Below are 27,970 nucleotides of genomic sequence, written 5' to 3' on the forward strand. Positions count from 1 at the left end.
TACGGTAATTGCATTTGATGTTGCTTTCTGCCAGGCAATGTCTCAAGAATGTGTGTGCCACTTGCTCCTTCTGTGACTGCTTATATGTTTATGTGCGTAAATGTGATAAACACATGGAGGACAACTGCTACATACATCTAACATCCTACTATCAAACCGATTGTAAGTGCCAGTTATCCGTTACTCATTAGGCACTGTTCATTGGCAAATCCCCTTGCCTTTTAAGGAGGACATCTTAATGTATTCCTCCTGTCACTCTTTTTAATTCTCTCTCATGTCGCCCAGCAGTTTTCTGACTAGCGAGTCACTGAAAGCCCCTCCAGCCACCTGCTGAGGCGCATGACAAAAAAACTCATGGCGAGATCATTTTATCTTACTCTTGATTGCCAGATAATTATCAGTTAATTATTTAGAGCCTTAAATTAATTTGCTAAAAATAGCCTCTGTGCCTCTACGTTGCCAATGGAGACAGCTCCATTATTCCTTTCTCCCCGGCCTGCATCTTTTCTTCTCTCACTCACCGTCATTGACAAGTACTTCTGCCACTCATGTCTGATTAATGGAATATAAGGATGTTTAAAGCAACACGATCTTAATGCCGCTGATTATATGAATTTCTCCTAGTTGTGTTTGTCATTGCTCTCTCTGTTATGAAAATGTTACTTAATTTACATCATGTAAATCACAGAGGACTATGGCACATCTATAGGAACTTGCATGTATGATTAGAGCACAAGATGAAAAGTGTAGGTTTAGATTTTAAAGGCTAACTTTGTTTTGTAACATCCAATTTTTGTTGGGACTTAGCAGATGGTTGACCACAAATAACTTTCCATGGTCTTTCTTCAAAGTCTTTAGTGGCTAGCATCTTCTTTCTACTTCTACCTCTACTCCTAGGACACTTCATTAGGCTGAAAGTGTTTTCAACAAAGGAATGTGCTGTAAGTGGTCTTATAATGGGATTCATTGGCTTAAAGAATCGAAATGTAGCCCTTCTTTTTTCCCCACTGAATGCACTCACGCACACATACACTCACGCAGAGACACACGCAAACACAATCACACTAAACCAGGGGCCAAATAGGTTGACCTGCTGAATGGGTTTGTGCTGTGATAATGATAAGGCTATTGAATGGAGCTGTACTCTGTCACGCTAGCTGCTGGGCCAGTGGTCCTACTGAAGGAATCTGATCAATATACTTCCTCTTTGTTTTCTTCTATCACACCACCAGTTGTTTTTTTATTTATTTATTTACACACAAATTAAAAGTTTTACCAAATAGAAATACAATTTACTCTCATCGTTACGGCACTAAGCATGCCTTCCTAAACCATAATTATAGCTACAGATAAGGCCTTTGAAAGCTACAGTAGAAACCCGTACCTTTTAATGTAAATATGTTGGATACATAAGTGAAAACAATTTAGACATTGATTGTTACTTTATCCAAGCACATTTAATGATTAGTGCACAAACCATGCAAGTTGACCTTGCTAGATGTCAGATGTATTCCTTTCTCACAAACACATACACAACAAACAAACCCACACTTATGCGCTTACATCTAATTGATTTGAATAAATCTGTCTTTGTTGTCGATTGTGGAAATAATACTTTCCATATCCAGTGAAGCTAACCCTTGCTCTCATTCCCATATTAGAAGAGACCAACGCTTGATTTAATCATCAAGTTATTTACAGCATATCGATGTAATTTACATAATATCCAGAAATTCAAGTATAGTCTGTGTTCTGTTCATTGTGCAGCGCAAAGGGTTGCATGAAGGCGGGAGATTCCATTGACATTTAAAACACTCGCCAGCAGTCTCCAGGCACACATCAAAGGCAGCCCAACATGATGTCTATTTGCAAACTGTGCTGTCTGGGTTGATTACTGGTCTGTTCAGAAGGCATGCATTAAGTGGCCACCTAAGAGGTCCCATTTCCAGCTTTATGCACCGTGATCACACGAAAAAGATGTAATCTGGTCATGCTGTGAGCAAACCTTGGTCAAATGGCACTTTTCAAATACATTTTTCCAAAGTGGATCGGAGAAGTAGATTGTATAGAATAGAGTTGATCACATTACCGTGGTTCAGGCATGTGTCATTTTTTTGTCAATGATAAGTACTTGCTTTTTCTTGTTGCAATCTTTCTTCTTTAGAAAAGTACTTACATGATGGAGGGTAACTGGAGACATGGCAGCTCCAAAGATGTCCCTTTTAGAAATATGGCAGCAGTTTGGTGCCATGTCTCCCATGCCTTGGACACCATGAGATTGGCATTGACTCAAAATATAAATGTTGATCTGTTATAAGAAGTTATAAGAAACTTAAATACATTGATTGTTATTTTTGCGAATCAATATAACATTAAACATAATATTCACCAGTATCGAAATTACAATCCATAATATAAGTGAATGTGATTGTGCCACACATTGTACAAATCTAGAAAATATGCTGTTGTTATGAAACAGAATGGACAATGGGCGTGTATATCTGCCAGTGAGTAACTTGGCAAAACGCTGGTTAGACGCTGATAAAGACTGTTAAAACAAAGAGGCTGAGGAGCAGAGAACGAAAAGTGCAGACCAGCAATTGTGATTCATCACTGTCAGCGTCGATTACATAGACATAGCATGTGTGGTAAAAAAACAACAAGTCTATACTGCATCCCACACATTTTTTGTGCTCCCTTAGTAGAAACGCCAGAAAAGTCTTTTCAATTGATCAGAAAAACACGTCCTCCTCCCCAGTAGGAGACTTGGAGCATAGTGTGTTAGCATCCTAATATGAAATCTAAAAATAAGGGAAGCCAGGTCAGAAAGTGGGGCAATGTAAATGAGACACAAGGCAGCACCATTGACAGCAAAAGTATTTTGCACTAAAACTAGCTGTGTTGATAATGCGTTAGTGTATGTTGTTTCAGTCCCGAGGTGTATATTATATGCATCATGATTATAATTGAACTAAAAGGATGTGTAATTATAAAATGAACATAATGTATTAATTGTCCTATACCAGATTCAACCAGGTGTTTGCTGTAGAAAAGAAATATATTTTAGACCAAACTAATAAATGTGCAACACTAGTTATCACTGGAAAGCTAACTTGTGGATATTTTTCAAAATGGTGTCAAAACATGCACTCCAAAGGTGTTTTCTGTGAACATGTAACAAACCAGTGTCTGTTGTCTTTCACATGCGTGTCTCTTCAAGAGGCATCTTGTGAGCCATTGTAATGTAGAGGTAGGATTGATGTTTACCGATTAGATCAGCACCAGGGGAAGCGAGAGACTTGACCTTTTACAGTTTGACAAGTATGAACATTGTAAACACAGTGGATTTGCATTGTCATGTTTCCACTCTGTGAAAATGACTCTGAGAGGCATACGCCCTGGGCATTGATGTGACATGAGATTGCTTTGGATAAGCATGAAAGGATGACAACGCCATAAAAGGTCATCAAAGATAAAATTGTTTGTGAGCGTGGGTGTGTTTTTCAATAATCTTTAATGGGACTGAGCTGTGTGCAAACACACTCACTCACCGGCACCATTATAGTGGACACCAAATTATTTTTCAAATTTTTCCATGCTACCTCTTCCCTTTTTAATAGCCTATTCATGATTCAGCAGGTCATTCCCATGGACCTAATCCCCTCATATCTAATTTATATAGTCTCTTTTCCTATTTCGGATGTAGTCATTACACCCAACAGCCTGCCCCTCATTGAGTTGTTCCAACACCAGCTGGGTGCTGTAGTGAAGGGCTTTGAATGCTTAAGCAGAAACAACCTTCCTCTCTACAGGTATAAATATTTCAGGGGCAGACGGGCAGAATAAATTGACAGTAAAATTGACATCAAATCGGGCTTTTAATTTCAAGAGAAAAAGTAGGTATGAGCTGTAGGGGAGATGTTGTAGAGGAGGATACTGGAAGGTCATGACTCCAGGTCAAAGTGGTAATATAATCTACTGAGCCTGTGATGTGTGAAAAATGCATCTGAGTTATTAAATATATATATATATATATATATATATATATATGCTATCTATGCATTTAACATACTCTATTGTACACTCTCTGTCTTCTGTGTGTGTGTGTGTGTGTGTGTGTGTGTGTGTGTGTGTGTGTGTGTGTGTGTGTGTGTGTGTGTGTGTGTGTGTGTGTGTGTGTGTGTGTGTGTGTGTGTGTGTGTGTGTGTGTGTGTGTGTGTGTGTGCGATGTGAAGTTAAAGATTGGAATATTTTGTAATCTGGCTGCAAAGTAACTTAAGGAAGCTTTTGAGACACTGAGAACATGAAGGTTAGGAGGTTACAGCAGAGTCTGATCACTGCAGCGCCACACTGAGTATTACATTAATTACATTTTGTGAAAGGGAGGGAGATGGCATCGAGTAATCACCCAGTTGGCACCTTCTGTAATCCAACAGAGAGAGACAGAGGGGGAGAGAGGGGAAACAGATACAGTTTGGTGTGTGTGTGTTTGTGTGTGCGTGTGCAGTGGCAACGACTGATCAACAGGATAGAGTTTTTTGATGACACACTGTTGATTTTCATCCAAGGTGTTGTTTTGATTACTTTGGACAACGTCCAGCAATATTCAAAGAGAGTATTGGTTCACTAAGGCATTCAGTTTGTTACAGATTTAATTATTTTCACCATGTGAAATGAACCTGACTTGAATTTTTTATTCTTGGTCTCCCAAGTTCCCATTTGATATTAGCTGAGAGTGTTGAGGCCTAAACACATTTCCTCTTGTTCTTTTAGTATTAAGTCATTTATTATCCAGAGTGGAGTATAATCATTTACCAAATGCAGGTCTTGTTAAAATACACCCGACTACTATTGCTGCTGCAGGGGATATTTCCACCGTTTTTATTGGCCAAGGTTGTAGCATGACTCTTGGACTTGAAATGTGGGATGTTGGTTGTTTGTTCAGACAGCCTGTCAGCCACTGATCCAGAATAAAATGTCTTTAATTCTGGATTTATTTCACCGGAATGTCATGCAAGCATCAATGTTTCCCCTAGATTTAATAATTATAGTTTGTGAGCCCCTGACTCTTCATCTTGCATGATAGTGAGGTTGACACATTTGTCTTGGTCCTAATTTTCCTGATCATTATTGGATGGATTGCCGTGATAAGTGGCACATGTATTCATTAACCTCAGTGGATGAATTAGAACAATTTGAGTTCACTAAGGAACCTGACTTGTGGAGAGTAATTCTAAAATTGTATTGGCTAATACGGGGGGACCTGTACAACTATCAACACAGTATATATATGAAACTTTGCCTTTTCCTGTCACTTATTCTCTATTCTCCTTGTTTTTCATATAAAGTTGGGAAAATGTGATTAAACAAAGAATTGCATATGTCTTACATTGCAAAAAAAAGATCTGAATTATAGACGGATTTGAGTGATCTGTATGCTCTCTTTTTCTACCTCTGCACTCCATTCCTTCATCCGCCCCTCATCCTACTCTCACTCTTAACATGATGGGTTGTGTCCAGTCAGTGGGCAGCCTTAGTGTAATTTGGCCCGCAGGGGCTGTTGGCAGTAGGTGTGGGGATAAAGGGAGCAGCGATGGTGGGGCTTGGAGAAAAGCAGGCTTAGTGTGCGGCCTTGGATGGAGGGGCCAGAAAGCACATACGAAAAGCATTAAATAAACATTAATGTAACTAGGTTACAGGAGATTTATTGAGGAAGCTTTTTGGGCCCCCACTGTAAGGTTTTATGCAGCACTTTAATAACTCTCCCATGCACACAGGTAAACAAACCAGGTAATTTATTGCCATCCTCATAGGTGGCCATTGTGAAAACTGTTTTAACTTTGTTTTGGCAAATACATCAGGTTTCTCCTCTTCCCCTTTGGCTTTTATTACAAATTTGAATAGATCCCGGCTCCAAAAATGCTTCTGTTTTTTTTACATCTGGGGTAAGTCTGACTTGGATATGATTTTGATGTCACTCTGTGGTTTTAAAAATGAGTGCCCTTAATCGCAGCTTACTGAAGTTAAATGTACCCTTTCTGGCATGTCAAATACACAGATAAAAAGTGACTGATTAAACACAGTAATGAGGACACTGTGGCAGGACAAAGAACTCTGGATTTTCACAAGGACAGGCTGGGATTTTATAGGAGACAGGAGAAACAGAAGATTTGAGAGAGGGAGAATTATAAAAACATGAACTAGCAGAGCACTGCCGTCACATTTTACATCTGACATTGTCTTTGTAAATCAACACTGTCAGATAAGACGCTGTCAGAAACTAGAGTTGTGTAAGTCTACCCTGAGTGTGTTATGTTTAGTGACTTGCTTCTATTCCATGAGCCCCTTTTGAACTATAATTGTTTATCCACCAGCTGTGCCAGCTTCAGTTATTTAAATAGTCTTTAAACAGTCATTCATGGGCTAACAGACATTTAAGAAGGATAAGGCTTAGAGATAATGTTTAAAATGCCTTTATTTGTAAAATGTCCTAATCGTATCAATATCATAATAAAGCAGCTAGCAATCCACAGGTATCTTTACTAGTATTCATATTTACACCATTGAGTCCTCGAGCAATTGTTTTGCTTCGGGTTGTTGAGGTGCAGTGCACAGGAAGTGCAGGCAGTAGCACTTCTATGAGGACAGCGAGAAGGGGAGAGCACAGACTGACAAACAGGGTCGGGGCAACTAAAGGCTGCATGATGCTTTACCTGGAGACCCATCGCCTCTGCTCCCTGCTCTGCCTCAAGCCCAAGTGAATACCAGAGACACCTCAGACGGCATACTTCTGAAAGTTCACTCTGGTGAGTAGAAGAGAAAAAAAGAAGTTCTTGTTTTACAGAGAGAATGTTATGGAGGGAATTTCAAGAGGAGATGTAGAAAGAATTATAAAGGGAATATATTTAAAAGAGTGGAGGACAGGAAGAAAGGAGAAAGACATAGAGGAGAAGAGACAATAAAGGATACAATGGCTATGAGAAACTAAGGGCAAGAAAAGAGTAACAGACAAGCTGACAGAGGGACTGTCAGGTGTGAATGTGTGCATTTGTAAAAAGTACTCTGTGTGTGTGTGTGTGTGTGTGTGTGTGTGTGTGTGTGTGTGTGTGTGTGTGTGTTTGCGTGCGTGTGCGTGTGCGTGCGTGTGTTGCCTGTGTCAGTATGTGTGTTTGGTGAAGGCTCCAGCATACCGGTTGTGTTGCTGCAGGATAGTGTGCATCAGGCTCTGTCAATATGACATGTCTTTGATGTGGAAATACAAGGAGCAAAAGCCCAGTCAGCCTCAGTCCAGTCCTCAGCGGGACACATCTACCACTGTGCATGTGCACACGTGTGTATATGAGCGTGTGTGTGTGAAAAAGACTAAGCCGGAGAGAGGAGAGAAAAAGAACCTGAGAGCCACAAGCCACAACAAGCACCGAAAAAATAACCACTGCCTCAATATTTTACTAATGTTTATCTTTCAATCTACAAGGGAGGCAGCAGTGTTGACCCGAACAGTTACAAACTAAAGGCAGTGTGGACTTTGCTGCTGACAGGAATCAATATTGTATTTAAATCATCATGCCAGAGCAATATCAACATCTCTGTTACTGCTAATTTGACACATTAATGGTTGGATCGCTTTCTGGCATGAACCTGTTGCTGATCTTTGTTGTCATTAACATTATAAATATTTCTGCTTTCTCTTTTTCCTTTCCCTCAGACGAAATCTTGCATTCTTACCGACTAGTAATTGTTCTGAAGGGGCACGTTATGTGAAGCAAAGTCAATTTCTTGGAACTTGCTGCAGTTGTTTTATTAGATAAAGCACTGTTGATTTTAGTTCCACAAAATAATTGACACCAAAATATATATTATATTTGTGTATTTAACCAGGAAAGCTTTACAGAGATTCAGACATTAACTTAAAGATCTACTGGCAGAGCAGCAGCAGTACATCAAGGAAAGTTTCAGATATAAAACAAATAACAGTTATAGAAAATAACATTTCAAGTCAGAGCTTGACTATACCAAAAAAATATGATTTGGGTCATCATCATAGATTGGTCCCTCCAAATTGATTCATTCCTCTCCAAGGGGCCTTTTCAAGACTTGACCAAACAAATAAAAACTTCAATTCTGTCAGAAGTTTGGACTTTGAAAAGATATCTTTCTTTTGCAAAGTTACATTTTACAACCATCCGTAGGGCCCGTGATTTTTCACATAAGTGCAGTGAGGGGGAGGTGGACAAAAGGAGAGATAAAGGCAGGCTGACAGAAGCAGGGGGGATAAAGCAGGTCCAGGCAGACAAGGAGATATAGACAGGGAAGAGGAAAGACAGAAGGCTGAGTCCATCCATCGGGGCAGTGTGTGGGCTCGGTGCTAACCTGGACTTTGCCGTCGGTGTGGGTCTTTTGGTAAACCCAAGCATACAGGGAGTTATTCCAACCAGCCGACCCCGTTAGGGTTTGTTTTCCGTCAACTACACAAAGCCTCTCCACACATGCACACTTAAAAGTGAGCATATATACACTAAGAGCACAAATACAACGCACTTGTACAGGCACAGAACACTGAATCCAGATGGAAAAAATGTGAGTTAAAAACGTGACTAAAGACATCTAGAAACATCTATGAACATGGACATCTACAAAGATGAAAATACAATAAGAATATCTTAGTAACTGTTTGACCTTGACACACAATCACAGGCGTCATTCTGTATCACCAGCTTGTGTATGTTGTCAAGGCGACCGCGTATGCCACTTATTGTATTTATCTGTACCTGAGATGCTGTGAACAAGAGACAGCTGCCTTTATATGTGAACACATGTAGCAGCACAATTGAATCATGCTTCTCTCTACACACTCACACTTCATGTCTGTATCGAAAGCCTTTTTCTCAACACGTACACAGAAATCCAACATTATAGGATAATCAGGATTTATTGACATTTACTGTAAAACAGAAAGGTGCCAAAACTGTCTAGAAATACGACAGATATCGATTCATAAGCTGACTATTAGGTTTTGGTTTTACTGAGATTCGTACATTTATGAGCTTTGAACATCGGAGAAACAGAGAGTATTCCCTCTAAAACAAAGATCCATCCGGGACCATCTCCATCTATTTTATCAGGAAGGTTGTAAACAAACTCATAAGATAATCAAAATGTGTTACAAGATAAATCGAGTGTCAACTTTGGCAGTGTACTTGATAAAGTGGTTCACCATTGTTCTGTTCAACGAGGAATTATTAGCAACATTACAGCTGTGCTCACGTTTGTGTGAGTTGTAGCTAATCTGGTGAAACATGATTTTTAATCTGATTGCTTATAAATGTTGGTCTGTTGGGCCTATTTAGGGAGTTTTGCCACATTGTGAGATCTCAGCACTTAGCTTTATGCACTTACCTTTTAGTAAGCAATGTAACCGATGCCCAGACCTATAAAAAATAAAACCAAATTTCCAACATCATAGTAATAAGCTTTGAGCTATTATAGAAAATATAGCTTTAATAACTATAGCCACTTAAGAAGAATCATTTAAAGGGTTGAAAACACACACGGACACACACACACACACACACACACACACACACACACACACACACACACACACACACACACACACACACACACACACACACACAGTTGATAATAATGGTATTTTTTATTTATTTTGTCTGCCTTTGTGAGCATACACAGTGTGTGTGTGTGTGTGTGTGTGTGTGTGTGTGTGTGTGTGTTGTGCGTGTGCGTGTGTGTTGTGCGTGTTGTGCATAGTTGTGTAGTGCTCATCCCACACAGGGCATGTGAGTCTTAGAGTGTCCAAGTGCAGTCTCCATGAGGTCAGTGGCTGCTGTGATAATGCTTAACTGATGCCGGCTGTCAATAGCCATTCACCAGGAGAAAAGTGCTCGCCTGTTCAGTAAATTACACAGTGCGACGTGAGCCCTTTAGGTTCAAAACAACCTGACCCCACTGTTGTTGGGAGAAACAATAGAACAATGACTGCAATCAGCTTTTCCAGCAACCATCTGTGTCATGCTGCTGACTACAAAACACCTTTCCATTACTCCAGGGCTGCAGCTATTAGCTCACCATGCCATTGACTCCAAAGTGAGTTGGAGAGGTTATTGTAATGGCACATTAAATTGTCTCTGACCCTTCTTTATCCAGTGTTTTGTTTTGTTGACCTTGACATAGGTGGGCTTTTGAATGCTATAAAGCCTCTGAAGTGATCATTCCTTACAATGGCCTGTTTTGTCATGGATGAACATATTTGTGAAGTGTCATTATATTGATGATTACAGTGCCTTTGAATATGCTCAGTCTGTGTTTGATGTTTTTCTCCATTTTTCCTTAACCATGTGTTTCTCACGGCTTCTCCAAGCATGCAAGGGAGCAGTATGAAAAACTGTCAACGATGCACAAGAACATGCAGAAGCTCTACGAGAACATAGGCAGTTTTTTGGCCTTTGACCCCCACTCAGTCACTGTGGAGGATTTCTTCGGAGAGCTCGCCAACTTCCGCCTGCTCTTCTTGGTGAGTATATGGTCTGTGCATATGGACATAAAGAGACTCGTCTTGACGGTTTCTTCAAAGTAGACAGATTCTGACTGACAGCAGCCACCACCCACACATGCACATTCTTCTGCATACACTTTCACTTGCTCATACATATACGGTGTCAGTGAAATGTGAGCAGAATTTGTGTGTTAAATATGCACACATCCGACTTAGAGTACATCCTAACCGATGGAGATAAAAACATTATAATTGTACTCTTATGGATGAAACTCATGTGCCAGGGAACATATTTTCAGCGGGATCACATGCATGCTAATGATTTACTTACGAGAATACAAAACTGATAGCTGAAGAAAAACGTCTCTAGTTGGATGTTGAACTCATTATAATGTAATTATAGCATGATATGATTCCTATGATTGAGAATATTTCAACTTTAACATACAGATGGAACACGAATGGGCTGATAACCGCTTATTTTGTATCACTTAGCAGCATAAAAACTGAACCTGACCGATCTGTAGCACATCATGTCGCTCATTACAACCACTTATCAAACTATATGCAGCAGGAAGGATAAAAACAGTATACATTTAAAACTAAGGGAGAAATAGATTGCATGCAGGTCTTTTTTTCCTACTGGGAGGCTGTTTTGGAATATTTATAATGAAAATTATGCTTTTGTTTTATTATTTGAGCTATTATTGAGCCTCAAACAGTTACTCCAGACACCTGTGTTTGACATTAATTTGAGGTAAACGCACACACTCATCTCAGAAAACTTGATGTGTGTATCCTCAATATTGATCATAGTTTTTTTACTTGAACCACACCTGAAAGTGAAAGATCCTTTTTAAAGAGGAAAACCTGGTCTTTTGATTGTGTGTCACTGTGGCCAGCCCTTACAGGCCTGTGTCATGACATATTTGCTGCAGAGCCACAGAGGACATTATACAGCTGTAATATGGGAGTGAGCAACAAGGATAGAACCATTTGCCTCACAGTCATCTCATAGTCCACTTAGGTTTGTGCTTTTGAGGTTATCTGCTTCTAGTTTCTGTTCTGGTGATGACTCTACTTTCCTCAGATAAAACTGCCAGAAGGTTTTGTGATTGTGGAGAGTGCAGCATATTTTCTGACCACCTCTTTTGGTTTGTTCCTTGGTTGGCCCTGACATCCTTTTCAGTTTTTCTTTTAAGTTCTTGCACTTTTTCTCTGAAGAAATGTGCATGTCCTCCCCTGCTGTGTGATTTCCTTCCATATGTCATCTTTTAGTAGGTCATAATGCCACTGTGGCTTGAACGATTTTTCTTTTTAGCTACCACAGAGGTAACCTCTTTTTTTGTCATAGAAGTGTTTATTTTATTTGTTTCTCCAGTGCCATAGGAGTCCGGGAAGTAAAAATAAAACATTTGCTATAAAATAATGTTTATTAATAAAAACTTCAAATGACATTATGTTATAAAGCATTTATAAAATGTATATGAACAGCTTTAATGTGCTTTATTTAATGGGGCTTAAAGTTTATTGTTACCTTTTTCGTTTGCTAAATTGTTTCAGGCGAGTTTTCTTTATCATATTCAAGATCATTTTACTCAAATTGGCATGCTGGATTTAGCATGTATTTAATGTCATAAAATATATATATATGTTTTTCAAAGCTCATTGTGTGTGAAATATGATATAATGTAGTATGGGTATAAGCTCACATACATCCTTTCTTTCGGCTTTCAGTACTACTGTGTTCTGGACCAAAAGGGAAACAACATAACTTAATGGCATTGTCCTGAGCATACTGAAGTCTAATCCTGTTTCAGAAGTTTAAACCTGCAGAACATAATTTTGCTTGAAAGTAGACACTTGTGAACATTTTATCTTCCCTACTAGTACTGATAAAGTACTTAGTAAGATCTAGTACCATCTTGGGAGCTGTAAGAGAAAGACAAAGTTATAAAACATATTATTTGAAAGTACCTCAGAATATGAAAAATGATAATGCCAGTGTCTTGCTGATAAAAGGGCTATTTAAAATATTGGGCAAGCCTCATAACCTGTTTAACATAGTTCCATTAGCTTGCAGCTGCTTGTGTGTGAGTATGTGTCCACTGCGGGACTTGTTGGATTGTATTGGGAGGTAATGAGTCTAGAGAGAAGGTAAATATTTCAAGTCCTAAAGTAGAAAAAAGTAAAACTAAAAAGGATTTCTCCTTCTGTTATATAAAATTGGGTTACATAGGGCGGTGAATAAAGCACATACACCAAAGCATTTTAGTTTTTAAACAAGTTATATTAATGACAAGATAAACACCACATCATCTCAGAACAAACCAACTGCTCTTTGTTTCCCGAATTGGCAAGGCTGTTAAACATTTATTCAAATGGCTTTGCTTTTCCACCTTCTACAGTGTATCCCTCCCTCCTGGCACCACCCCAAAGATCCTGGTGTCAGGATGATGACATGGTGTCCAAAAGGCATGCTCTCAGTATTCACAATCTATTAACGTGAATGGCAAGGTCCCCTTGTCTGAATCCTTCTCCACTCTTTACTCTGATCCCCATCTCAAACCAACTTTTCATTCCCACTGATCAAAGTGCACCAACACACAACACAACCATCCCTCAAGGATTCCAGAGTTGCATATCTCTAAAAGAGGCATCCACCCAAGAAAATAAATTATTCTCTCAAGCAAATAGCTGCATATGAATATTTTATTACTGATTTAAACTTTCCTGCTATGGATAAGGGGAGGGAACTGAGTGGGATAAAGTGTTGTGGTGTGGTTGAAATAGGGGGGATGGTTATAAGTTAATGTATTCATATAAAAACAATCCTTTAATCACCATATTCTTCAGATATTATTTATAGTTTTTGGCTCCTCAGCTCTGCTGACAGAAAGGCTAATCCCATCTGCTTGCAGAGCAAGGAATCAGTGGTTGTCTACTTGAATGTTTCTTTAATTATTATTTTATACTCTGAAAATAATTAAGCTAGCTATTTTTCAGCATCCTTCTATCCTTTTCTTGTAAGCAAAGGAATTTCAGGGAGATGTCTGCTGGTTATTTATCTTTGACAAAGTTGACCTACATCAACCAGTAGTGATTTGTTCTAAATGGCACATCTAATGAACACTTTTACCTCTTGGCAGCTAATAATTTAACAGCATTGAATTCAACTTCTTGATTTGCCTGGTGAGCCTCCGACTTTCATTTCAATATTGAGACATTGAGGTGTTTGACTCAGACAGAACATATTTGCTAACTTCTGTCTTTGTTGCATTGCCCTGTGTAATGCATTCACAGCACAAAGCATCTGCAGTATTAAAGATTTCCATTGCAATACAGTCACCCTAAATTGCTTTTACTCAAAAGCTAAGGCTTAATGCACCCGACCGACATGAGGCATTTGAGTAAACGCATTGACAGACAGTCCTCACAGAACTGAATGTAACCGATAAGAGAATCCATTAACTCTATTTTCCTTCTGTTTCATTCTCTTTCTCTCCCTCAATCCTGTCCCATTCTCTCTTTTTTCTGCGACCTTTGAAATATTATTTGATTTCAGCACATGGAGTCAGTATTGGAAGAGTCCAACAATTTGCTAATTTAATGCTGCTGCCATATTCTGAAATAGAGTATGAGTGAAATGCAATCGCAGGGTCTGTATGTGTAATCCTGACCAGGAGCAGGGGGGATGAGATATTTTCCATTAATGAGTTATCAAAGCACAGCAGATGGACTGGGATGAGCTAACAGTCTTTCTTGTTAATTGAGTGACTTTAGAATAAGACCAAAAAGACCCAGACCTGGTTCCCAAAGTAGCAAGATAGAGCATCTATGAGATTAGAATGATAATTTGTTCCTGTTTGCGGGTGTGTCCGTCCACTTCGGAACCCATTTCATATTTCTAAAGCTTGCTAATTTCCTCACAATATGACAAATTATCATAATAATGCTGATGATGCTGAAGATGATGCTTCTGCAGTGCCACTCGGCCCACCTTCTTGCTGAATCACTGTCAGTGTCCCTCTTTTTTTTAACCAAGCAAATACACTCACAAATCATTGCAGCAGATTTTGGAGGTCACCTATCAATATGGGAATACATCTATACCGCAGAGCAGAAGTCTCACAATCTGTAACCTATAACTTCTTGAAGCCATTTCCCCTCACATCCTGGCACACAGTGTAACAGATGGCTAATAAACACATTTGCTGCCTAAAGCCCAGCGCTGTAGTGTTTGTAAAATTCAAATGAGATATAGCAGTGACACTCTCTGTGTGAAATCACTGGTGCAACTGAGCGGTTGGAAATACTTATCGCTCCATCATTAGACTGGCACACTTGTATGCATGGAGGGAAGCCATGCTGTGGGAAATGTATTGTGTTGTGCAGGGTCAAGGAAGAACAGAAAACACATTTCATGAATTATTAAAAGAACAGACCTGCAAAGGGAAAATGCTTTGTGGCCCTTGCTGGTAGATTGGACCTGTGGGTTGCACACCATTCAGTTTTACGCCTGTTATAGACAGAGTAGCATTTATAATCTGCATCTGAAACACACCAGGGGCACCTGAGTAGAAGAGAGTGTATGTCACACTCATGGCCTCTGGTGTGTCTGAGATGGACAGGTTTTCCGGCTCATATAGGCTGAAAGTGCTGCGTCGATAGTGTTGTTGACAACCCCACCTGGTGTTAAAAGTGCTATACACGGAATTCCGAGCCACATCGAACATTGAAGTGGCCAAAGCTACAGTGCTTACAGAGCTATCAGTGTGAATGGAGGTTTAGTTCACACACAACAATTAATTTTGGTTTCATTTTTCATTTTTTTATACTGGCATTATTTTTTCTCCTTCTCTCAATTATGTGACTTTATTTGCCTAGGTGTTATGGATTTTTTGTAAATTGTGTTATTTACTTATTTACAAAATCCTATTATTATATTATTTAGACCCAGGTGTTATTTTGTAGAGTGTTTCCATTTGAAAAATATGAGGCTCTTATTGGTTGGCACTCTAACTGTACTGATTGTCTTCAAAGGGGGACACATGACTCATTGTTAAGGCTAAAAATAACTTGTTTCCATGGTCACCTGAAATCATATTGTAAGTTCTTTGATCTTGAGTAGATAAGAGCACCCCAAGACAATTAAATTGCATGGACTTTTTTTTTAACATAGTTGTCAACATTCATATCGAATACCTGAGCAAATTGCAGAGGAACCCTATATTTTTAGCTTGTTCCGATGCGGTTTAAAACAGGGTCCCTGCACTGAAGAGTGTTTTCACATGCCTCATGAGCATCGTTTATCCTCCTACAATATACAGAGTTGGCAAGAAAATGAGACCTGATAGAATCAGTTGTTGCCAGCGGCAAAATGGAGGCCGTCAAAGAGAATGGTGAAAAAAAGATCAGTGAAAACATATTTGTTACTATGGCAATTAGGGGTTCTGTGTGATTAGAGCAACATAATTGTGTTGCATAATCATGTTTACAGTCAGAATTAGTTGTTTGTTTAAAATAAGTTTTGCCGGCAGGATTTTATTTGTAATCTGCATAATTTATCTGCCAATTTATGCTGTATATGTTGACTGAGGCTGTGATATTTCTTAAAAAATGAATTGTCCTGTCAGCAGATGAAGACAGACATCAATTTGATTTGTGCTGGCAGTGCTGCCCATCACTTAAACAGAACGTTAACTGTTGCATTACTGAATATGCAGCACAGCTCTCCATCATCCTCTCTAATTCAAAACAGCAGCAAAGTGCACACAGTCAATAGCCCTTATAGAGTGTAGCTGTATCATTTATACAACCTCGATCAAGTGATAAAATGTAGGTTGATTTTTGAGTGTTCATCGACTTGGAAGCAGCTGACGAAGCAAAAGATATCATGTGCTTTTATAATGCACATAATACAAAAGCATGCTCACTCTCTTATTATACTGCTCTCTCTCTCTCCCTCTCACTCTGTCTCTTTCATTGCCCTTGTCATCCAACAAGGAGACAGTGACAATGAGGGCTTGTGTCCTTGGACATGGAGCAAAGCTCTGCTATTGACTGGCATCATGAGCTGCTCTTTCCTTGTTCCTTCCCTACAATCCCTGTAATCCCTCTGTCTTAGCTGCCAACACGACACACACATCAGGACCACAGGGGCATTAGATGGGGGGGGCGTACTGTCGCCACTTATTATATCAGTGCAAAGACAGGGCCATGCCTTCACTTACTGACATGCGCGCGCACACACACACACACACACACACACACACACACACACACACACACACACACACACACACACACACACACACACACACACACACACACACACACACACACACACACACACACACACACATATGCATATATTAGATGGAACACCACAGATGAGCAGAATCACCGAGATACCAATGGGCAGTATAGGCACACAGTGAATTTGCATGCATATGGATACAGTATGACACGTTTACCCACTAACACCAGTACCTATGATGGTTCCTGTCATGGGCGCTGCTACAGGCCTGGGATGAAAGAACATTTTGTTGTCCGCAAAGGTCACATGGTTGCATCTTACTCTCTGTTGGCACAAAAACAAGCTGACACATTTGTAAAGGCTGTATCCGTACCGTTGATTATCTCTCTTCTCTGACTCCTTCCTGACATTTCGGCCGGTCTAGAAGGGAGAGGAGGGTGATATCTCTGTCTCTATCCTCAGAGACTGACACACCGCTGCTACACTTTTCTTTTCTTGTGCAACAGCTCCTCAATATCGTCAAAAGAAACTTTCCAGCATGCTACATATATGTAATTATCATTGCTCATCAAGCATAGTTTTATGTTTTATTGACAACAAATAAGCTCTGTGAGTGATCGGAAATATGTAAATTTGGGCACAAGGCTTGCAGACAAATACACTTGTATTACAAAGCCCAGACACAAGGAATGATATGCTGTTTATTCCAGCAGTTTTTATCTCAGACTAGAAAAAAAACCAAGAAGTACTGCTGATGAGATGCTGCTGGTTTGAGCAAGAGCAAGGCTCTTATTATATATGACTGTGTGTCTGTGTGTGTGTGTGTGTGTGTGTGTGTGTGTGTGTGTGTGTGTGTTATCAGGAAGCAATGAAGGAGAACCACAAGAAGAGGGAGATGGAGGAGAAGATCAAGAGAGCCAAGCTGGCGAAGGAGAAAGCAGAGCGCGAGAAGCAGGAGCGCCAGCAGAAGAAGAAGCAGCTGATTGACATGAACAAAGGTATGCCACTTCTCTCTGCGCCACCACAGAGGCGGAGACGGGGAGGCAGGTGGGGAGTTAGGACGAGGAGAACAGGAGGATAGAAGAGGGGGTTTCATGGAATTGTGCTTCACACAGATTTGAACTCTGAAGGAAGAGAATAATGTGTAGGAGTGGGTGGAGTCATCTTTTCTCAGCTGTGAAGATTTCATATACTTACACCCATAGCTGATACAATGCTCCCAAACAATAGGAAGATTATGCTACTTTTAGATTGTTTTTCTCCATGGTACATCTGGTCACATAAAAAGAAACATTCTTCTATGCAGTAAGATGCACATTTCTATCCAAACATGTAACACAAGTGAAGAAAGAGTGTTATAAATCAGTATAAGCAACAGTTATGAAGGGTAGACATTTATACTGTAATTACAAAGACTTTGCAACTGTGGCACGCACTATGTAGGTCACACGTACAGACGGGAAGATGTGGTCGACTTCGAACCGCAGCTGTAATTGGCTCTAGATTTCCAACACCATCATCATGTTGTTATTTATCACTGGTCATGTGCAAGCAGCACGACAAAATAAATATAATTTCTCCAGTCTGTGACTATTTGCGGGTAGCGTGCTATATTTATTGTTGTGAATCATTTGAATTACTCTATTGTCCTCCAGCGTTGCCAGTAAAACTGTTTATTGATCAGTATAAGTTGCAGTTGTTCCGACATGAAAAATTAGGGCGACAGAGCTGGATGCCTGTGTCTGGTTATGCCTATGACATTGAGAAGGAATTTCAAGCCTGAAGGGGCTTTGCAAGTAGTCAGTGTGGTCTTTTGTCCATTTTCTGACAAACAGACTGAGATTTCCACAACTCACCAGCTTCTAAATGTCAGCGCCAGCCAAGAACCTCCCTGTAGCTCAGCCACATTGGGAAATATGACAAGACAGTCTTCAGTATGCCACAAACTCTCCAAGATAATTGATGCATGCTACACTTTTTTTTTCCCTGAGCAGTGACCTCTTTGAAAGCTTCACTTTTAATAATCCAACATGGCTGAGCTGGAGGAGTCTGTCTAGCCCTCTCTCTCATGCTGGCTAACCAGATGGAGAAGGGTAGAGAAGTAGGTATGATATTAAATATTTCTGCCAGAGCAGATCTTGATCTCAGTTTCTGAATGCCATAATATGATTTTCATGAATAAAACATGAGGATGACATGGGCAGCATTGCCTGCAGCCTTGGAGATAGTGAGGATTGTCCTCCACACCAACACCTAGTTCGTTGGACTGTCGCAAACACAATGACCTTCGCAGTTAAGAAATACACCTTTTTAAATTGAAATTCAAGATATGCTAAATCCAGGCTGCTTTTTTCCCCCTGTCAAGGTTCTTACCTGCACTGACTACACATTTTCATTAAACCTTGAATAGTTCATTTCTGTGTACTAACTTGTTTTTGATGTGCAAAGCAATCAGAGAAAGGACAATCAAGTTTTCTAAATGGATTAAGTGAATGGAAATCTGAACCGAAGCCAGAAGCAGGTTGGAGGTTACAGCAGCTCTTGTGTTCACTCTCAGTTTCTCTTCAAGCTGTTTGGTAGGGTCACATATAGCACGATATGCAGTGTTTTCTTGTTGCACATCTTTCTTTTCTCTGCCTCTACTCCTCTCCAGTTGACAGCCTTGGCTTTAGAGTCTTGACTCTTTTCTTCCATTCTGTTTTAATATTCAATGTGTGCTTCAGAAATTTTGAGTTGGTTATTTGAGGAGCCCTTTCACATCAATATTTCATGCCGAGCATCAGCCATGTTTTCTGTGAAGGTTGATGAATATAAGGTAGTGTTTGGCACAAAGAGGCTTTTTTAATTCCTCTTACCATTATTGAATCGTGGCCAAACATTTCCAAATTAATTTTACATTTTTAAGGTTGAAAGGCTTATTCAAGCACTGAAATATATCGGCAGTCTCATATACCTACTCTTGTGTTCATTACCTTGAGTCTTCAGAAAGACAGACAGGCATACAGACAGATTGACAGACAGGCAGACAGACGGATAGATAAGTAGGTCTGCTGACCTGAATATAGCACATTCTTTATGTTTACAAACCCATTTGCATTAACAGATGGAGTAAACATATGGCCATTGTATTAAGAGAAGTATTTACAGGTCAATATCTCTTTAATGGATTTACTGATTTACTTATTTTAATGCTTTAAAGAGCTTTACATACTGTTTGATGGATAATACTATTGTGTTTAATGCAATTTCAAGAGGCTATTTTTGAGAAGGGATAGATTTTGAGTCATTTCACAAATTGCGACATAATCCTCCTCGCTTGAAAATGATTAACAAAGAAATGCATATTTAATGAGAGTTTAATTCATTTGGTTTCTGTCAGGATGGCACCAGATTGGGGAGGGGAAGCAGACAAATGCTTTTAGGAAACAGATTTTTTTTTTCCTGCCATTTCCCAGTTGATAAAACTTGATAATATACCCTCCCGAATGCATTGCATATGCCCTTCTTCAAAAAGCATGATTGATAGATGAGACAAGTGCCGAGCTAAACGTGTTTTCCTTGTGAAGTATTAGAAATCCTAATGTGGGAAATAGCTTATGAAATCATTACCCGGTCACCCCATTTGTTTTAATTTTCTCTAAGTGGATTTCCATATTCTCTTGAACTGACCAGATGTTCCACATTTACACAATCACTTCATGTCACTGGAAATCATTGTTAAACATTGTAGAATAAACCCAAAGTAATGCTTCTGTCTAAAACAGAGATGGAAGGTTCATCACTGCGGCATACGAAACAATGTCACAAGCAGCATGCAGAGTGTGTCAAAAGCCGGAGCATGGTAAAGCATCTGGACTTTTTTTCTCTAAGGCATTTGTGAGGAGATGCAGGCCCCTCTGGCTGCCTGCTCGGCTGGCATCACGGAGGTCAGTGCTCCCGTCTGGGGCAAGTGTCTGCACCCACATGTCAACTGTGTACCCCAGTCAAATCCAATAAGCTTAGAACAGAGCCGGAAAGCCCACATGCTTTGAGCTCAATCCAGCTTGGCATAAGGCACATAGTAATAAACAAACAAGCAGGGCAAAAAAAGTTATTCCAACATTTTATTCAGGCCAGGCGATTCACCCAGGTACCTAAGAGAAATGTTGTATAACTTTGTGTTTAACATGTTCACTGTGAGCGTTTCTTAGACTTACTTTATACAGTACGGTTTTCAGTCAGTGAATGGTTGTAGTAGCAGGTGTTGCAGCCCCCTCAACCATATGAACCTCTACAAAACATTGTTATTGCCAACCTGAGTATCAAGAGTAGGATCATATTTGTTGTAGCTTTCAAGTTTTACAACACCCGTTATGGTTGCTCCAACTGTCTGCTATCTTAATTGACTGCATGCATTAATTGTAATCAAACTGCTGGCATGTAATATTCGATAAAAAAAACAAACACTTTTGAAAAAACTAAACATAAATTCAATGATCCCTTTAAACCCTAAAACAGTAGTGTAGTAATGTAGTTTTATGACAAAGTTTTCATCGCAGAATGCTATTTTTAATCTTTATAACTTGGAGCCCACTCAGCTGAGTCAGCTTGTAGACAGCTGCAGAATGAAGACCTGTACATTAGGTTGTTCTCTGAGAATAATATAGTGGAAGAATAGGTTCTGTCGAAGTGTTTATGTTAGAATTACAAAACTATTGAAGAATATATCATCACTATAAATCTGATTGTCTTTGTTTATACAACAGCTGGAAGCTATGTTTATATCATACTCAATCACTCCGTTAATAATGTAGGTCTTATTATGTTAAATTTCACAAAGCCAACGATATTTAACAAAATGTCAAATAATTTAAGGACCAGCTGGCAGCAAATTCCTTGTCATTTTAAGTTAATCTATACATCGGGTTTCATTTGCATTTAAATACATTTTTCATTCAGTTGCATCCTCCTTCCTTCTCCAAAAACCTTTTTTTTGGTTTGTTTGTGTGCTGGTGATTGTCGTCTAGGCATATTTCCCGTTCAGCAAGGCCTGCTAGAAGGAGGTCTCCATGTCTCTGTGATTCTCTGCAGAGAGCAGTTGGCATGTTGACAATGATGGGTCTGCAGCTTCTATTTATGCATCCTCCTTGTCAACCTTTCACACAAGATGAACAAGTGTGTGTTTACATAAATAAAAGTAGGCTCCGCTGTAAAAAAAAAAGGCATTGACTTTACTAAATACATGCAAAAAAAACTTAGTCTAGGCTTTGACTGCATTTCAGACTGCAGTGTCTGTACAATAAATTGTATGTGAATACATCCACACTTGGAAACATGATTCAAGAAGATTCAGATGTCAAATAATACAAATTAAAGATCCACATCTGCACAATTTATCTTTCAGCTTTTTTTTTTTGTGTCATTTGTTTGGCTGATGGAGTTAATTTGGACTTCACTCGTATTTCATGTCTAGAGTTAGTATAGCCTCATCATAGTGTAGTGCTGTTGTTGAATTTTCCTGAAAGAAAAAGTACTGCAATTAACTGTTGTACTACTTTGTTTAAATTTAAGTGTACATTAGTTGGGCATGCTAAGCTAAATTGGCATATTTCTATGCAGCTGTCTGTGGCCGGCGAAGCTCTGTCAGCAATGACAGTGGCAGAGATGTGGATTGATGGCTTTGTGTGACACTGACAGCTGCCGGATGGCCAGTGCATACCTACGTCTGAGCCATAACAGCTAGGTGATCATTGACACGCGCTGACAGCTAGTGTTCGGGTGAACAGGTTAGCTCTATAAGTTTGCATAGTGTCTCAACAGCACAGCCGACATGGCAAACAATATCACCAGGGGAGATGGCCTTATTGAGACGTGAAGGTCAGAAACATAAGTAGATAAAAGAAAAGTGTCTTATAAGACTCACCATTCCTCAGCTTAGCTTGGGAAATGAATCCAGTATTAGAAAGCTAAAGCTGACCTTCATGTTTGCTGCAGAATATAACGAACAGACGAAGGACAGACCTTTCCAGAATGTAATGATGATTTATGGCAAAATGCTATGAGATGTGCTCCCTGTTTATTCCCTAAAGTGTCATTTCTTTGTCATGCAGCTGATGGCGTCCATCTCTGGGTATATAATTGTAGTATCTGATGAGTTATAAAGATGAAGGATCTTTCACAACATCTGCATATGGATGTTGCAGCAGTAGAATGACAAACTCTGAGCAAATTGCTTTTTTCTTTGTCATTGCATTTGACTCGATCCGGGGTGCAGGATGTGCAGGATGCTCTGAAACTACTGAGTATAGATTGCCGAATTCCTTCATTACCTCCAAAGACAGGAACAAGGGCAGCAGGATTATCTGCTGTCATACACCCATTCTAATAAATAACAGCATATTAGATTGTGTTATATCTCGACTTGAAATCAGAATCTGCCTCCAGCAATGATGGCATACAGAATATGGCTGACTGCATCTCAAATAAGACCCATAGGAGCAGCCAGCATGATGAGAAACCTGTAGAAAAAGATAAATAATTAATAAAAAGTGACACAAATTAAACACATCCTGATGTTGTTTATGAAGGTATTACAATAAAATACCCCAAATGATAAGATTACCAATGCATTTCTACAAACAAATGTGAGCATGAGGAAAACGAGCCTGGCTTTAAAGGAAACCCTTGAATATTCTATGATAAATACAATACTTCATTAGCAATTAAACACCAGGGAAAAGTATCGCCCACGTTTGTCCGCCTGCCTTATGCCTCCATGTGTATTGTTATTTTAAATTGTGTGGCACGCTCTTTTGTATCGAGAGAAAGACAAAGAACACCAATTAAATTGCACCTTCAAGCTTTTAATCACATTTATCTCTTATCTTTAACTTAATTAAGTTAAGGTCACCATCAAGGAAGTGAGACATGCATCAGATATCTCTGCCTTTCCTGTTTTCTCATGTGGGTCTATGTCTGCATCTCACTCTCACTATACTAATTTATCTTATCCATTTTTTTTATTTAAGTATCTTGTTGGTAAGTTCAGCTCAGGCACAGTTGAATCTCATTAATGTGTGGGTAGTTCAAGTGCCTGATCATTTCCCCTTCCAGATCTGGACCTCACCAGTCACTTTACAGTCAATCAAGCGTAATTACCCTCACTACAAAGATAATCAAATCCTATTGTCAAATCCATTTAGCTTCCCCAGACAGCACCGCCTTGAACTGATGCAAACAGCCTACGTGTGGTTTGGTTCGGAAGTTAACTTGATCTGGATTCCAAATCTCTGCATCCAGAATCCATATGTGCACTTCTGTAAAAGAGGTAATAGACCTCTGCCATGGATGGATGAAACCCAAACTGTTTGTAGCATCCACGTCAAGAGCCACTTCCATATGCTAATGTCTGTGCAGTTAATATACCCTGCCATATACTGTACATAGGTGACTGATAAGACCTTGTGATGTTGCCATGGCAGTAGTTGCCATCCATACGTCAAAGCAGCATGGTGAAAGGTGATAAAAGGTTTGAGGTTCACCCAAAATGCTGTCACCTGCACCTCTTGATCTTGCCAGCTCTATTTCACCTCATCCTCTTTGACATACTTCCCCCTGCAATATTTCAAAACCATTTTGTGTAAAGCACAGAAGTTGTCCTTAAAGTAGACACATCACTCACAGTCACTAACATAGAGGATTACGGTTGCACTTCCTGTTGCTGTAGCGTTATAGAAGCCTTCTAACGCTTAGCATGTAAAAACATCTAATGTGAATTAGCACAATGTTTCAGATTGCAATAGACACTGTTGTAGCTAGCATAAATGAACACTGAAGCACCTGTCCTTTTCTGAAGATCCACCATCAGGAAACTATAGTGAAAGTAAAACTTTCTATGCAAACTACACACATATTCACTGGAATTGTCTTGTTTTTTCTTCAGAAAATGTGAAGGCCACAAAAAATAACATTAAGGGGGTTGAATTTTAGCAGAATTCATACTCTTGTGTCATGGTAGAGAGCAGTTCATAACACATTCTCACAAGAATGTGTTAGATTAGGTTAAAAAAAGACGCAAATGACTTGACACTAATCTCTAAACCCGAGTGTTTCTTACAGAGATACTACCATACTGCTAAACATAGTAATATCCACAACAGCATTTAGATCAGATACCACTGAGCAGACCCATCACTGTTGATCCCCTGGTGTGTGACCACAGTGAAAATACATATAGTTCAGGGTCTTCCGTATTGCAGCTCAAATTAGCTGTACTCAGACTATACAACAGTGTCAGTAGTGGTCCACTTCGCTTTGAGGACAGGGGTCTCGTGGCCCTGCTGGCACCCTGAAATGTTGACCCTCTGTGGCCTAGAGAAAGTGTGTCATCTTAACATCTGTCACTGCTTGGTCGGAGCTCTCCCTTGTGTGTTGGTGGTGTTACGGGGCAAAGTAGCCAGAAGCAGTAGATGGATAGCAATAGCAATATGGTTACTGGGGGGGCCCGCAGGCAGTAAAAGTAAATTACAGCAGAGGAAGCAAAGCATGGTGACTGCTACGTTGCAAGCATCACCCCCCATCTCTCAACTTCCCCTCCCTACTGTTTCCCACTTGGGGCCTGGCAGCATCCATCCAGATGGAAGGTTTATTTTTGTTTTTGTTTGTTTACTTATTCATGCATCCAGCTATTCGGGGCATCGCAGGAGCTTTCGTTCCACCACAGAATGCAAATCGCCACGGCGGCTAATCCACTTTCATCTCTCCCTTGTCGACATCCAACTTCTCTCTGCGTTTTCACGAGTCTCTCGCAGTCGGGACATCTCTCTTTCTTCCAGGGTACGGGATCAGGCCTGCAGTGACCATGCCAGCCTAACTCCAATACTTGTCTCTACTTCATGCACGTCAAACACAATTCACCTCTGACCTCCCACCCACCTTTTCCATCTTCAAGACATTCGGCCCTCTTCACATTTTCCCTCCCCCTCTCCCCCCTGACCCTGGCGCCACACAGGGGCTCATATCAAGAGGAAAGTAGAATCTACAATGCACTTCCCCCTAGAGTGGAGGGTTGTGGGAGCATCCCTAATTCAGTTAAGGAGGACATGAGTGGGTTTGCTCATCAAGTTGTTACAGTAAAACAATTCAGATGAATCAGCAAACAAATCTGTCTTTTTTATTATCCATCTTAACCTTCCGCTGCCCTTTTTCCTCCTCTCTATTTCACTGCAGTAGGTTAGCAAACATGCACACAGACACACACCTACAAATTGGGCGGTGGCATGTCTGAAAAGTTTCCAGGGTCATTGTGTCAAAGCTTTCGTAAGAGTTTGTTGGTTGGACTGCAGGGCGATGGAACAAAAGGGAGAGAGGAAAAAACAAAGGAAGGACACCTAACAGGTGCATGACTGCTGTCCTTCCGGCACTTGTGTTTTCTTTGCTCTCTGTGGCAGTAATAGTCTGTCTGCCTGGGTCTTAGGAGCTGCTGTGACTGCAGGTAAGCAGGGCGAAGGGAGGGGGGTTATTCCCCTCAAAGCCAGACAGTTAGAGAGTAGGCAGCAGCGCCGTAAGAGGAGGGGGATATTGAGTAATGCAGGTGGTTGTGTATGTCTAGATGACTGAGCCTGAATTCAGATGTCAAAGTTGAGAGAGGGAGGCGAGATTTAAAAAAAGTGTATTTGTTGCCTCTCCACCTGGCCATAAAGCAACAACCACCCCCGTCCTCCATGAGGTTTTTGTTTCACGGCTAATGGTCCAGGTTAATTGCACAGGTGACTCTCAGTGGGGGAACAGATGGGCTCAAATGTGTTCAAAAACAGTCCGCATCAAGGAAAGATCTTCCTCTCCTCTTTATTCATCTGTTTCTCTCTCTGATATACTCTCCTGCAGTCATGGGGGGTGACTGGGGTGAGGTTAAACTATTACTTTTTTACTCTCTTCCAGTGGTTTTAATTCATCAAGGACAAGGCCTGTAAGCACTCATTAGATCTCATTACAGTGCAAATTAAACTCAGGGATTGGCTAGTGGAAGGATAGTAAATAGAAGTGGATAAGAGACATATCTCTTATCCCTGATGTTCCTTATGTCAAACTCTTTAATTTGTTTAGGAAGGAGAGTGCTACGCTTTAATAAATTCAGAGGATATGTAGCTGTAAATGATTAAAATATGTGACTTTGTATGCTTGTACTGTTATTTATCTATTGAATTAACATGCCACTGTTGCTACCATTTTCACTCGTGGTATAAAGGATGTCATAATTTGTCGATATGTTGGAAACCCGCACGTACCAGACACAAGCTTTTTAGAATTCTAAAACTTATTTGTCTCTCTTTTCCCCCATGAATCACGAAGGCTGCATGCGAGCCATCAGAAATTGAGTTCTCAATCGATCCACTGTGTTTTTTCTCCCCTGCACAACATGCAGGAGATGACAGATAGCAAAATGAATTTATGAACAGGCTTTGTTGACACTGCTGCATAATTATAGGAATGCCATGCCTTTGGTGTTTAAAAAAAAAAAAAAAGCCAAGCATTTTATTCTGGGTTGGATGATTGAAATGCTTTAGACACGTTTTCGAGGCAACAGCTGTTCTTTGACTTTGCAGTTATAAACATATTTTTTAATTTGTATAAATAGACAAATGAGATGTCAGGTTTTGCATAAATTAAGTTTGTTTTATTGATTCCTAAATGGTCCTTGACTGAGGTTCAAAAGTTGTATATGGCGGCTTTGTGATGCATTGGTTTTCTGGATGACTTGGCTAGAATCCTTTGCCTCCTTTAAATGATCTTGCCATGATCAGCCATGAGTATAGGTCATGTAGCATCTAACATGAGTCAATACACTTTCTATCTACTCGTCATGCCTACTTGTCTTTGTTTGTCAAAAACTAATGTCACCTGAAATTTTTGTCTGATAAATTAAGATCAGTTAAGTCGAACAAGTAGACTTACAAGTACACAACATGCATCCGAATCACTACAAATGTGTAGGCAGGTTTTAAAAGCATAGGCAAGGGTATGTGCGTGCAGACATTGTGCGGTATATGTTTTAGGAATAATTAAATGTCACAGGGCTCAGGCCGTCAAGTATCCAGGAAGGTGTTTTACGACCTTGTGTCTTACCTCGCTCCACTAGCCTCTCTCAATAACCCACTCCACCAAGCACACCAGGAGAAACCGTGTTCCCCTCTCTCACTCGCTGCCTTCCTGGCGCTGTC

At 40.0% G+C, this 27,970-nt stretch overlaps 1 protein-coding gene across 1 annotated transcript in view; it reads left to right on the forward strand.

Moving 5' to 3' along the window:
* diaph2 (diaphanous-related formin 2) overlaps window positions 1–27,970 on the forward strand; it is a 329,957-nt gene that overhangs the window by 256,226 nt on the left and 45,761 nt on the right. The window contains 2 exon segments of the mRNA XM_063876203.1: window positions 10,367–10,531; window positions 17,635–17,770. Of these exon segments, the coding sequence (XP_063732273.1) occupies window positions 10,367–10,531; window positions 17,635–17,770 (301 nt within the window).

The sequence above is a fragment of the Eleginops maclovinus genome, chromosome 23 (assembly GCF_036324505.1).
Source record: "Eleginops maclovinus isolate JMC-PN-2008 ecotype Puerto Natales chromosome 23, JC_Emac_rtc_rv5, whole genome shotgun sequence".
NCBI classification, from domain to species: domain Eukaryota; kingdom Metazoa; phylum Chordata; class Actinopteri; order Perciformes; family Eleginopidae; genus Eleginops; species Eleginops maclovinus.